At 44.4% G+C, this 13357-nt stretch overlaps 1 protein-coding gene across 1 annotated transcript; it reads right to left on the bottom strand.

Moving 5' to 3' along the window:
• Positions 1–5416: 5416 nt before the first annotated feature.
• LOC119187893 (uncharacterized) lies at positions 5417–13042 on the bottom strand. The gene is made up of 3 exons (XM_037436000.2): positions 12788–13042; positions 11389–11699; positions 5417–6515 (listed from the first exon to the last, which is right to left on the bottom strand). The coding sequence occupies exons 2-3, from the start codon at positions 11673–11675 to the stop codon at positions 6134–6136; spliced, it is 669 nt and encodes a 222-aa protein (XP_037291897.2). The 5' UTR covers positions 11676–11699; positions 12788–13042; the 3' UTR covers positions 5417–6133.
• Between the last annotated feature and the right edge of the window lie 315 nt (positions 13043–13357).

Here is a 13357-nt window from a genome sequence, read left to right as displayed (position 1 = left end):
CGCTACTTTAGGGGGGTATTTACTGGAGCTGCTAAAGTGGAATGGCACTCAATACATAATATATAACTGACGCATTCGGAGATGTGCAGTTTTCTTTCCCGCGCGCCGCACGTGTCCATGTTAGGCTTCGTAGAGTGCTTCGGTTGTGTGTTCAGGCGTGCTCTAATTGCGTGAGCTCGTCTCACGTCCAATATTGCACCGTGTCTGATATTCGGAGCCTCTCACGCCAAGCCGTGTTCGTGCAACAGGTCTTACACACTAGTACAGTCGATATTCCCATGAAAAAGTCACAGTTTCGCCAATAGGACGAAGCAATGAATGCGATAGCAACATATTCGAATGTTTTACAAAGCATGGCTAGCAGCCTTATGAGCAATATTAATTGTAGTGAACATGCGCTTACTACCAAGTTTCCCGATTAATTGATATGGAGGTTCAACGTCCCAAAAACACCATATAATTATGAGAGATGCCGTAGTGCAGGTCTTTGGAAATTTCGACCACCTGGGGTTTGTTTACGGGCACCCAAACCTGAACTATGTTTTCTGTGGCGCGGCCACAGCAGATGACCGCAACAAGGCTCGTGCGTAGTGACGGTGTCAATACACGAAGTGACACTCGCACTCAACTCATTTATATTCGATCTCACGTAACTCCACAAAACGCCGGTTTACGAGAACACGGCTGCCCCAGGTACAATTTTGGCACCATTTTATTTTGGTGCTGAGAACGCAGCCCCTACAAGCTCCCGCCTGCTTTGGGGGCACAAGCCGTGCGCTGATTGTTGCCGCGACAGCGCGTCTACCATAAGCGCCCCCCCCCCCCCGTCCCCTCTTGTTCGCTCATGAGATAAGCATGCGCACAGACGACCACAGCCAAAAAGGCGATGTTCGCTCCGCAGCAAGAGGAGGCTCGTGCATCATTCCCCGTATATATATACATACATATACATATACGAGAATGATGGTGGCTACGACAGTGAAAACGGCGAAAACCATCCAAGACTGTCAATTTAATTGCTATCACAATAAGTTGAGGGCTACTAGCACGACGCGAGAATCGAAAAAAACGAGAGAGAAAAGGAGGCCAGCAGTTCAGCTTGCTTCGCAGCGGTTAAAGCTAAGCTAGCTGCCTCGCAGCTAAGTCAGGGGGGGATGCTCTAGCGGTACATGATTCTAACCTTATTAAGGTATTTGGTGCAAGGCCGTGCCATCTTTGTTTCTTTCGGTACGTCGCGAAAGTTTGTTCACGACAATACGCGTCTGCTACCTCCAGCATGAACATCGAAACAACAATCATATGTTTTTCAATGCCGATAAAGTAGAACATCGACCGCGTGCGTGGCTTCATTTCGCATTGCATATAGACCATTAGGTATATTTCACGTATGAGAGAAGGAAGCTTACGTTGACCTAGCTATCGTGCGCGGTAATGTTTTGATTGAGCGATTCTAGCGAGTAGGAAAGAAGGCACCTAATTTCTGTCTGCCTCTTGGGTGGAAATTAGGTGCCTTCTTCCATACTTAATATAATCATTCAATCAAAACCTTACTGTGCATGATAGCTGGTTTCCGTAAATTGCCTTTTGTCATAAGGACTTCAGAAATGCATTTCGCATGAAGTCGGGCGTCGTTGCCGTCTGCTACGCAACGTAAACATAATTCAGCTGAAAGATATTATTCAAGCGGTGCACTGTGTGGCCCTGCACGTGCACGGAAGCGAGTGGTAGCGCGGTGCAGATAATGGAAAACGCACTATGTACATCTCCAGTTTGCATTTTTCTGCCAGAGGTGGCACCGCCTTTCCAAAGTTGTAACCTCCTAACAATCCGGACTAAGCGTGGGAATATTGTAATAGAACAGAAGGCAGCAGAAAAGGGGCTGGTAGTTGAGGCATTCATTCATAAATGTACAGACTGGCAAAGGGTCAAGCAGGAGTGCAAGGAACATTTATGCCTAAAAGGGAAAGTGGCAAGGCAAATGACACTCCTTGCTTAGGTGTACTTGTGGACGGGAGCGAAGGCCAGAAAGAAAAACCAGGCAATGGTGGAGTGTATATCAAAGGACATTGAGAAAGTAGGAGGAGAGTGCGAGATAATTATACTAGGAGATATGAATGCGCACATAGGAGATATAGATGGGTATACTGACCCAACAGGCAAAATGATCATAGATATGTGTGAAAGCGATGATTTGATCATTTGCAACAGTACTGAGAAGCGTGAAGGGAAATAACATGGGAGGTAGAAAGGCAGCAGTCGACGATAGATTGCACACTGATGTTACATAGGATGTATGATAGGCCCAGGGAAATGCACATAGATGAATGTCGCTCCAGAAGCCTCGGTAGTGATCACAAACGTATCATGCTAAGTTTTGGAAGAGCAGTGAAAGTGGGAAGAAGACAAGATGAGCAACTACAGGAGAATTTTTATTCAGAAAGACAAATAGAAATAGCTACTAAACGAATTGAGAAAGGAAACACTGAGGACAATAAAACAGTGTGGACATACAAGAATATAATTAGACTGCTCGTGCTAAAGCTTGCTAAGGTGCGCGACAAGTCACCCCGGAAAAGAAGACACAAACCCAAGAGTTAGTGGGATGTGGAAGTTAAGAGAGTCATAGCAAAACGTCAGGAAGCCTCTAGGGAACACAAACATGCTCAGCAGCGGGGTGAACCGACAGATGATTTTGAAAGAAAATGGGACATCTTTCTGAGCTGCAGAAGGAAAGCATCCCTGCTGATCAATGAAAAGATCAATGAGAAGACATAAAAAGGATAGAAAGGCAGCTGCGAAATTTTGGAACCATCTAAACTCCCTAAGAAAAGAGACGAGCCTAAAGCAGAGGTTTATAACTACAGCCCAAGGTGCTAGGCTAGTAGGAGATGAAGCTATTGAATATATAAGAAAAGGGGGACAAAAAATTTTCAACAAAGAAGTGCTTTATGCACCACAATAGACAAGGATAAATCAAGTAACGCAATGCCTACATTTTCTCAGCCCTTTCCCATGGCAGTGGGAAAGGGCTGAGAAGAGGGTTCTTAGTTGAACATCAACAGGCCAAAATGGCATTCCAATTATGCTGATAAAGACGATGGGTCTGACATCTAAGCAGACTTTGAGAAAGGCAGTGAGCAAACTAATAATCAATGGTGAAGTCCCCGATAGATGGAAACTTAGCGGGATGAGCATGATCGATAAAGAAAAGGGGGACAAAGCTGACATAAACAACTACCGTCCTATAACAGTGACATCAGTGGTCTACAGGCTGGCGATGCAGATTATAAAGGAAAGAGTGCAGGTATGGATAGAGGATCGGGGGGGGGGTGCTGGGGGAACTGCAGAATGGGTTTCGGAAACACAGGAGGTTGGATGACAATCTGTTCTCACTTACCCAGTGCATCGAAATAGCAGAAAAGGAACACAGACCCCTGTGGCTAGCCTTTTTGGATATCAAGGGTGCGTACTATAGCGTGGTTCAAGAGGACTTGTGGGGAATACTGCACACACTAGGTGTGCAAGATGGAGTTACAAATCTTTTAAAGGATATATATAAAGGTAACAAGGTAGTTATAAAGTGCGAAAAACAGGTAAACAAGCACACAGAGGTAAAACGGGGGCTTAGGCAGGGGTGTCCTCTGTCACCCTTGTTATTCATGATGTACCTACAAGGATTAGAGAACAAATTATAGGGAAGCGGAATTCGCTTCAACCTCTCTTTCGTCAAACAAAGAAAACTCATTGAACACGCACTACCAGTATTGATGTACGCAGATGATATAGTGCTAATGACAGACAAGAAGGAAGATTTGCAGAGATTGATGGACATCTGCGGTATGAGGGACATAGGTTTGATTTCAGATTCAGCAAGGAAAAATCCGCCGTCATGATTTTTAATATTAATGAAGGTAGTGCGATTAGATTAGAGGAGGCCACGCGAAAGATAACAGATAAACACAAATATCTGGGCGTATGAATAAGCAATGGGACAGGGTACCTAAGGGAACACGAAATATACGTGATGACTAAAGCTAACAGGAATGCGGCAGTGATGAAAAATAGGCCACTGTGGAATCACAATAGGTATGATGTTGTCATAGGAATATGGAAAGGGGCCATGGTTCCTGGTCTGACGTTCGGCAATGCGGTCTTGTACATGGGATCATAAGTTCAAGCAAGATTAGAAATTAAGCAAAGTAGAATAGGTAAGCTTGCCTTAGGAGCTCACGGAAATACACCAAGTCAGGGAGTACAAGGTGATATGGGATGGACATCATTTGAGGGCAGGGAAGCTAGCAGCAAGATAAAGTTTGAGAAGCGATTGAGAGAAATGGGGAAGGAGCACTGGGCTAGGAAGGTTTTTAGCTACTTGTACATGAAGAATGTCGATACAAAATAGAGGAAGCGAACCAGAAAAATGACGGGTAAATACTTAGAAAACAGCGGGGGGCCAAACCAAAAAAGATTTATCAGTTAATAAGAAGGTCAAGGAACCTGAGACCAATAAGTGCGGAATTGGCATGAATAATAAGTCCGCACTAGAAATCTATGGAACTTTCAAGCAGGAAATTGCCAAGGAAAGGATCTATGATAATACTCGGGGTAGTTCTCTACTGTTTGAAGCCAGGACGGCAGTATTGCCAACCAAGACATATCGGGCAATATACGAAGGGGTAGACATTGTATGCAGTGCATGCGGAGAGGAAGAAGAAGCTGCCGACCACTTGATAATGTTCTGTAAAGGGATTCACCCTATAGTTCAGGATGATGGCGCAGAGTTCTTCAAAGCACTGTGGTTTAGGGACAGGGAGGTCAAGTTTACTTTAGGCGGGTAGAATTAACCTGAAGGAGATTATCTGACTGGTGGCTAAAGTCAAGGCACGAGTGAAAATTAAACTCTTCACTGCAAAGTACCAGCCCTCAACCTCACTATTTAAAGGGGAAAAAAAGGTAAATCTAGTTCTTGGTTCAATAAGTATTACGGCTTGGTGGCGTTAGCCACCGGCCGATCTAAAGGGTACAGCCATATCAATCCATCCACCCGTCGCAGTGCTACCAAGAGTTGCTTTTGATGCCTGAGCATTGAGCCAATGATAACTAAACTCGTTGCCAGTAGCATAGTCAGGAGGTGGCACACCAAGTCCGTGCCCCCCCCCCCCCCACTTTTTTCGTCATGGCCTACAAAGCATAAATGACCATTTCAAAGTGGTAAGCCCCCCCCCAAAGAAACAAAATTCTGCCAAACGCTCCTGCTCGTCGAAGTTGTATCATACTTGACGCTAGACAGCCACTCTTTTCCATGCTGTGGCACTTGTGTGCAGATTTCAATTGATTGCCATCTTTGAATGTATTACCATACAATGAAGACAACGTCGAGTTTTTTTACACCATCAGTAAAATAAAGGCATCCCAATGATTTGAATGAATGATACCCTTTTATTAAGAAAAAAATGCTATACAAAGTATAAGCGAAAATTATCAATAAGGTTGGTTGCTTTTCTTCTTTCACGTAAAAAAAGGCTAAAGTGTCAGTCAAGGAAAAAAAAGACGTCAGTTCTACAGCTTTTACTACAGAATTTTGTGGGTTTAAGCACGAGCACACAGGTTTGACGCAAAAAAAGTTAATTTTTTCCTGTCTACCTAAGTTCGTGAAACTGAGTCACTAAGCCTTTGAGCACTACAACATGACGTTGAGGCATTGTACATCTCATTTTAAACTATGTGCTCGTCAAATGCGGGTACCATTAACTTTGTGGTGAGGGGTCTAATTACCTCTGCAGGTTGTTGGTAGAATCAAAATGTCGGTCGGGGTTTTTGGTTTTCCCCAGAACATCGCTACACCAGTCGATTCTAAACTTCTAGCTTGTACAAATAAGTTATAGAGCATGAGGAGGAAGATAAACGCAGAGCGAGGCAGGCGACTTTACAAAGATGCCGCGACTATGGACGTTTAATTTGTATTCCGCGGTGAATCATGCCACGAAACTTGCCAGATTTTGACTGAGGATCACCGTTTAAGCGGCGCAAGGGTATTAGATGTATTCTGATGACAAATGTGACTGCGTGGGTTGACATTATACGCAGGCGCTACTGCGATAACGCGTGACGCGAGCTGGTGAGTGTGGTGTATTTAACGCTTGAGGGGGTTTCGCACCACGTAGAAGCCTTGCCACTCTGAAGGCCGAGGCTTGACGCACTCTTGGAGCACGTAGAAGTCACCGTCGCCGCCACCGTTGACGAGTGTGAGGCAGTGTTCAGGTGAGTAGAAGCTGGCGATGGCGAACAGTGGTTCGCCGAACACTGTAGTCCAGTTGGAGGCGAACTTCAGCCGCCACTGCTGATCGAGGCGACCGCTGCAGCGCGAGACATGGGCCACGCATCCCAGCTCAGCGTTCTCGCATTCGAGGCAGCCTCTGAACAGCGGACGCTGGCTCACGATCAAAGGGCCGTCGGAGTTCCACTTGAGCCAGCCCCACGTAGGACAGTTGGAGTTCACTCGTAGCTGCTGGGACCTGCACGCGACACGAGCGTCGAGATTTATCCTCGTTATTTCGCTTCCCCGCTTCCGGACGAGCACGGCAAACATACACTTGCTTGAAATCAGCACAGCCTTGAACACGTCCACGCCTCACTAATGTCCCTCTGTTCCGAAAGGCAAAATAATGTGTTTGCCAAACACTGTTGTCTTAAGTGTGTTACGCTACCCATGGATATCTCGTAAGGAAAAGTAAACGCACGCTGAGCAATGTAGTTTAATGCAAATATGTAAGATCATGAGGTACGTAGACACGTCAACCCACCTTTTTGTAACGACAACAATTATTTAGCTCATTAAGGTTTACGCAATTCATCGACCATGTGCGCTTCATCATGGCGTGTTTTGTTTCCTCAAAGAAGGAAAGCTAAGAGAGAAAAGAAAACAAGTAAAAGTAGCTGGTTCTTCTTGAGAAGAATAAAATGAAACCATAGAGAGCAGCTAAGTAAGCTCTTTTTTAATAGATATAGGAAAACGCCTTGACTGAATGATCCATGCGAACCAGACGCGAGAGCTTAAAAATGTACGGTATTATATACTGAGGTCGCGAGTTTGCCCTGTAAAGTGAAGCTGTATGACTGATTAGGATTCGCAACTCTGTCACATGAACAGTCGATTAAAAGCCATTCCAGTAAATGATGCGAAATGGGGGCTATCCCCGTTAATATTACCTGTGCAAGACACACACCAATATTCGTGACAAGAAATAAAAGCACAAAAAAGTGCCAAAGTCTCAAATTAGACAATAAGGCGTGCTCAAAATATGCGAAACACGTATCATTGCATGCGCTGGCCGACAGAGATAGCGGTTGTGTAGGATGCATTTTCCGGAAAGCGGTAAAAGTATCGCACCAAACAGGAAGTGTGGCGAAGTCATTTTTTGAAATTAAACTTTGCCAACCATATGTAGGCAACTCGTGCACATATTTTCTTTTAGCTAGGAATCACTACAACGTTTAAACCGACACCCTCAGTGTAAACTATAGTGGTCTTATAAAGGAGTTGTGATATCTTTTCAGTGAAATAACGGTGTGTTAGAGTGCATGTAATTGTCTTTCTGTCAGTAATGTAGTGCGTTAGATGACTCAATGTGCAAACTGGTCTATGAAATAACAGCTTCGCTGCCCGCACACACACACACACACACATATATACAAAGAAAGCAGGCTCAGTAAACATGAGAATATATACTGCCCGCAGTTCGAGATTAAATAGGGTTGGGGCGAACTTATTCTTCCAGGCAGTCAAAACTGCTGGCTGAATATCCGTGACGATGCGCGCACAGCTACAGCACGAGTTCAAAATTTTGCTTCTGGTTCAATCAAAATAATACCGCAGATTGTTTAGCCCGTCAAGTACTGGGTCGATGAAGCAAAAGTATTAAAAATTGAAGAATAACAATAAAACTGCAAAAAACGACGCTTTTTATCAAGAAGGTTACAAACAGTGACGAAGCTAGGATTTTCGGAAGAGTGATATGCTGAGGCGACACGAGTTCGATGACGCCTGTCGTCTCGGTTGTGTTCGTTTGCGAAGGTGCTTTTATAATAAAAATACATGCCACTAGCCTGCTTTCAGTTCATTTCATATGTGAGGTTCAACGTCCTGAAGCCACAATATGATTATGAGAGACGTCGTAGTTGACGGCTCCGGAAATTTCAACCACCTGTTTTTTTTTAACGTGCGCCAAAAGCTGAGCTCACGGGCTTACAGCATTTTGGCCTCCTAGGCCGATTTCGTTTACCCTGAAACGTGATAACGCGAAATGTACACATTGCAGCTGCGGATGTACATTAGGTTACTTATCAGTTGTGATTTTTGTTTAGCAATTCAACAGCCGCACATAAGAAAAAAAGCTTGACAGAAAACTGCTATAGTTTTTCAACATAGTCAGAAGGCGCTGCCAGGCTAGGGAGTATACGCGAGCCACATTATAGCGTAGCACAAGGTATGTAATCAGCAATTCTCAATGTCAGCTAAAAATCGTTCCCTCTTATCTTCCATAAATGATGCCGTGTACCCAAATGACCACGCCATGTAGCGAAATCACGGCCATGGGCTCCTTTGCTCCGTAGTTATCGAGGTCGCCACGGGAGGTCACCACGTGCCCGCGCGATTGCACGAGATCGTGCTGAACTGAAGCCGCGCGTTCGAAGAAAGCGGGCCTCCTGCCTCCTACATGCGCTTACGAAAATTGCAAGGGGCCCAGCAAATAAGACATCCGAACTCGTTCATTAAACTGATCAATTCAGTCGCAAACAACTACCTCCAGGGAATTCCTGGACACACATTACACAGCGCGTTCGCAAACTGAAAGCCCCCGCCGCACCAATGGGAGTGGCCTGCAGCGCCGTATATTCGCAAGTGAATGCATGCATAATAAAACACGCCTTTTTAATACGACCTCTCGGAGGTTGACTATGACGATCAGCTGCTGTCATATTAAAACAACTGATTTCAATGTACAAAGGCTATATGTAAAACCAGCATCTGATATGCATCTTTTACTCTTAATCAAACCGTGTGGAGCATGAAAATTGATGTATTTTGTAACTCTATCGCTATTTGAAATAATGCAAAGCTAACTATCGGATTTCGAGATATTGGGTGCCATGGTAAAGGAAGTTTTCATGAAGTCGCAGTTCATAGCAATGAAAGCTAACGTCTTAGATGGATAAAATAAGTAAGCTGAAGTGCAATGGGAAAAACCATTGTTCAACTAATGTTGGGAAACACGCCACCACGTGATCGTCTCTACTTGATTACCACAGAAAATATTAGAAAAAGAAGAAAAATTGTAGTGTTTGTTGGAATAATACATTCATTTCGAAACATTTTTCGCATAATTAACCTTGACGGTCGATGAAGAAACTTGCTCCCAAAACGACCGCTCACAAATAAGGACGCGCTCCGTTCAGAACATTTACCCATCATGATTGGAAGAGTGGAAACAATTAAAAATAAAAGAGGCGTAGGCATTGAAGCAAGTCTATATACGCTTTTACTAATGGCTGTCTGCTTTATTCGCAGATGTCTCATTTGTTCAGATGAGGTCATCGAGGTCACTCCTTTCGCAAACGCACGAACACAAAAGGCCGAGAGAACAAAGCTAGCTGTCAAGCGGCCCCTAATTTTATAGGCCATGTAGTGCCGCAGACAATGCAAAAGCACGCTAAACTAAACATGACGTTGCTGCCTCAACGGGTAACGCGAAACGTCTTTCGAATGGTCAACTGGCGGTGTTCTTTGTCAAAGGCAAAATGTTACATCAGAGGGCCATTTTCCCGCCAGCAAAAGGGTTTATTGCTCTCAACATAAATGACGTCACGTCACCCCCAATACTTGAATGTCGGTTCAGGGAACGCATTTTCACACGGGACAGCTGCATATGCTATGTGCCACGAGCATCGTGCCAGGGGGCCGCAAGAAATAAATCGAACAGAAGATAAACTTTTGCGATTTTATTCAAGCACGTTAGAGATAACGGCGATATAGGCAACCCCTTCTAAAGCGTTGGGACATATTTTTGCCGGTAGAATATCGCGTAATTTTCGCAAATTAGAATTCCTGTTTCATTTGTTTCCCAGATCCTTACAGTTACATATTCAATGTGCTATGAGACGGGGTCAATCGTTTCCTCTTTCGGAATTCATACCAACGATAATGTGCGCGACTCCAATCGAACTTCAGATTTCTCCACTTTCTGCAGTGAAGTTCGTTAATGCTGCCATGCGCGTTCATTTTCATGCTTTTTTTTGTTAGTTCTACCAGTATCATTTTAATAGGACTGGATTCTGTTGAACGCATCCGAGATAAATCATCTACACGTAACAGGTTTGTGAAACCAGGCAGATTTATAATATTGGAAGATGAAATGTGAGACTAAAACAAGTTCACCTGCGCACGAAACAGCATTTTTGGGCTGCAGGTGAGCCCGAGCTTGCTACATAATCGCTGATGCCCATACAGTGATGGTATTGCCAGCAATCCTTATGATTAGATGGCGCTTAAGGAAACGCGAACACTGGCTGTAATAAAGAGTGAACATTTGTAACAAAAGTACTGTATACTTGATCTGCGATAGTTTCCGTACGTATTCTTCAGTGCGAGAATGATAGTTTACTCCGCGCATCCCACGAGGACACACCCTGACACAGTTGTCTGCTCACTTCTGCGCGGATAAAGGTTGCGTTCAGCTCAACACTTGGACAAGCTAGATGTTGCATATGTGAAATGAGTTTCAATTTTTTGTACAGAAATCTCGCATGTGACCAACAAACAAACAAAAAAGATTTGTTAAAACCGCCCGTGATTTACTGTCTGCAATTTACGTAAATTATAGTTCCTCACGGATAATGACGCAGAGCATAAGCATTACTAATGCACGCGCACGCACACATTAGCTTGCCTGAATTACTTTCGTGGCTCTCTCTCTCTCTCTCTCTCTCTCTATATATATATATATATATATATATATATATATATATATATATATATATATATAGATAGATAGATAGATAGATAGATAGATAGATAGATAGATATATACGCGACAAGGCAAATAGCCGGGCTAGGTGGTGTTTAAGTAAACGTGGACAACAAGCTGTAACACTCCACACGCTGGGAAAGAAAGGCAAATGACCGAAGCAGGCCCCACTGTTCGGCATGACAATACACTGAGTAGCTAATACATGCGGCTTGCGCTTGTACGAGTGAGGTCAGGATAAAAAAAAAAGCAGCCCTGGAACGAAACGCCACATCTAAAATTGACAAAGGTGAAGCCGACGAGTGGAAAATACAAAAGGACTCTTAGGCGATTTCGGCAAGTTCAACAACGAAGCGGCACTCACCAGTCTATTGAGCAGCAGCCAGAATCAAGGCAGCCACGGCCATGCATCGTCTTTATAAAAACGCCTTCTTCATCAGCCCCGCCGAGTGTGTCGGACGCCATCTTGATGGCGCGTGCGATGTTTGCGGCGTATTCGACTGGTTGCAGCACCCCGACCGTCGCATAAACGTGTGTCGCGAGACAAAACGTGGCCACAAGTTGCATGACTGACCGGGACCAGGATAATGATCCCGGAAACCTACATAAAGCTATAATTTTGCTGTGGGAGCGTGCAGAAGTGGTACCCATGCCTTACACAGAGCACAGTGATGCCTGCAGAGATAATAAGTTTTGGTAAGAAACGGCTACACATTAGGGTGTTGGGCTCTAATGCAATGACTGTACAGCAAAAGTTAACATTATAAACACACAGTGATACATAAGTAGTTATGTCTGACATGGATAAAACCTTGTAGAGTGTACAAGTGTTCAACATTATTTCGAAACGTTTTAGAGGCTTTCACTTGTCAGCAGAACATGCCGATGTAAAAATAGTGGAAGGTTTTTGGTTTGCGTGGTCAAGTCAAGCAAGACTCACTCCCTGATCCAAAGGCTAGGACTATGTGCTCATTAGCCCTATGATAATGGGGGCTGGGTGGAGGGGGGCTGTGTGATTACTTTTAAGCTTGAACGCCTACTTTTGTTACATTTGAGGCGACACGAGTTCGATGATGCCTGTCGTCTCGGTGTGTTCCTTTGTGAAGGCGCTTCCCTGACCAGCATGTTTACGTGGCGCGACTGTGCCAACGCCAAGAGACTCCTAAAGCTAGCTTTTAGAACAAAGAAACACCAAACTAGAGCAATCGGGAGCGAGGCTTGATTGCCAGCAAAACTGCGAACGAGCCAACCATTGTATATATTGCAGGCGCGCTCTGCCGGTGACCGGCCACCTATCTGGCGTTCCGAATTATTGTGTGAGCATCCGTACACTTGTCACAAAATTACATGCCTACAGCTTCGCGAAGACTCATGAGGTCGAAAATTTGGTAGTGTTAAGTTGCGAGTAATATCGGTGACATAGAAATAATAATCTGGCTGTGGCCGCCGTTTGACAGGGAAAGAAATGCGATGGTTCATATCCTGAAGAAGATTGGTTTCTGGATTGGAGCATTCAAGGCATTTTTTCCCAAAGGACCCACTGCAATCAGAAAAACAGTTTACTGACTACTCACTGTATTTCTGCGAGACACGGGAATAATCAATGTCTGGTGCGCAGCACCCCTGGTACTAATGAATGAGAAGCGGAGGCAGAAAAAAAAAGGCCACTTTACAGCGATAAGCTCACCTGCGGCATGATCACCATCACCGGCGCAAAACTATACATCCTAGAAAGCGTAATTTCAGGAAACTGCATGACTTACCTTTGGTTTGCCAGACAAGGACGGGCACTTAAGTCACTCGTGAATATAGCTTGCTTCAAAGACAAAGGAAATCGCGTCGACCGTTAACGTGCCATGTGAAATTGATGGAAGCAACTACGCCAGAAGAGGTTGGTACAACAAACACACAGAAAAGGGAATAGCGACAACGGCTCTTAAACCCATTCCTATCGTTGGTCTTGCTCTTTTTCTTTTTCTGTAGTTTTGTTTGAGGAAAAAAAAAGTGCCTTTAGGCGCTCAACGAGGCCCTAGTGGCAATCTTCGACAGTGTGGTGATTGCTTCGTCAATTTCTCGTTTGCACGGATTCACGTGCTTTTGTTGCGTGCCAACACTGATATTTGAATGCAGTGACTTTGTTGCCGCATTTTTACGGTGTGCAACAACGCAGGGCTTTTATTATCACCTAGCATAGCGTGGGATGGACAAGATGATGTCACGCAGGCGGAATTTATTTGATCGAGACTTGCGAGGAACTTTGACACCTGCAGGGAAATAAAAAAAAAACACCGATAAATCTATGCCAGCAAGCCGTTCAAAGGCAAGTATCAGCC

This window comes from Rhipicephalus microplus, chromosome X (genome assembly GCF_043290135.1).
Source record: "Rhipicephalus microplus isolate Deutch F79 chromosome X, USDA_Rmic, whole genome shotgun sequence".
NCBI classification, from domain to species: domain Eukaryota; kingdom Metazoa; phylum Arthropoda; class Arachnida; order Ixodida; family Ixodidae; genus Rhipicephalus; species Rhipicephalus microplus.
The sequence above is the reverse complement of the archived record's forward strand: the minus strand, read 5'-3'. Positions and strand labels throughout refer to the sequence as shown.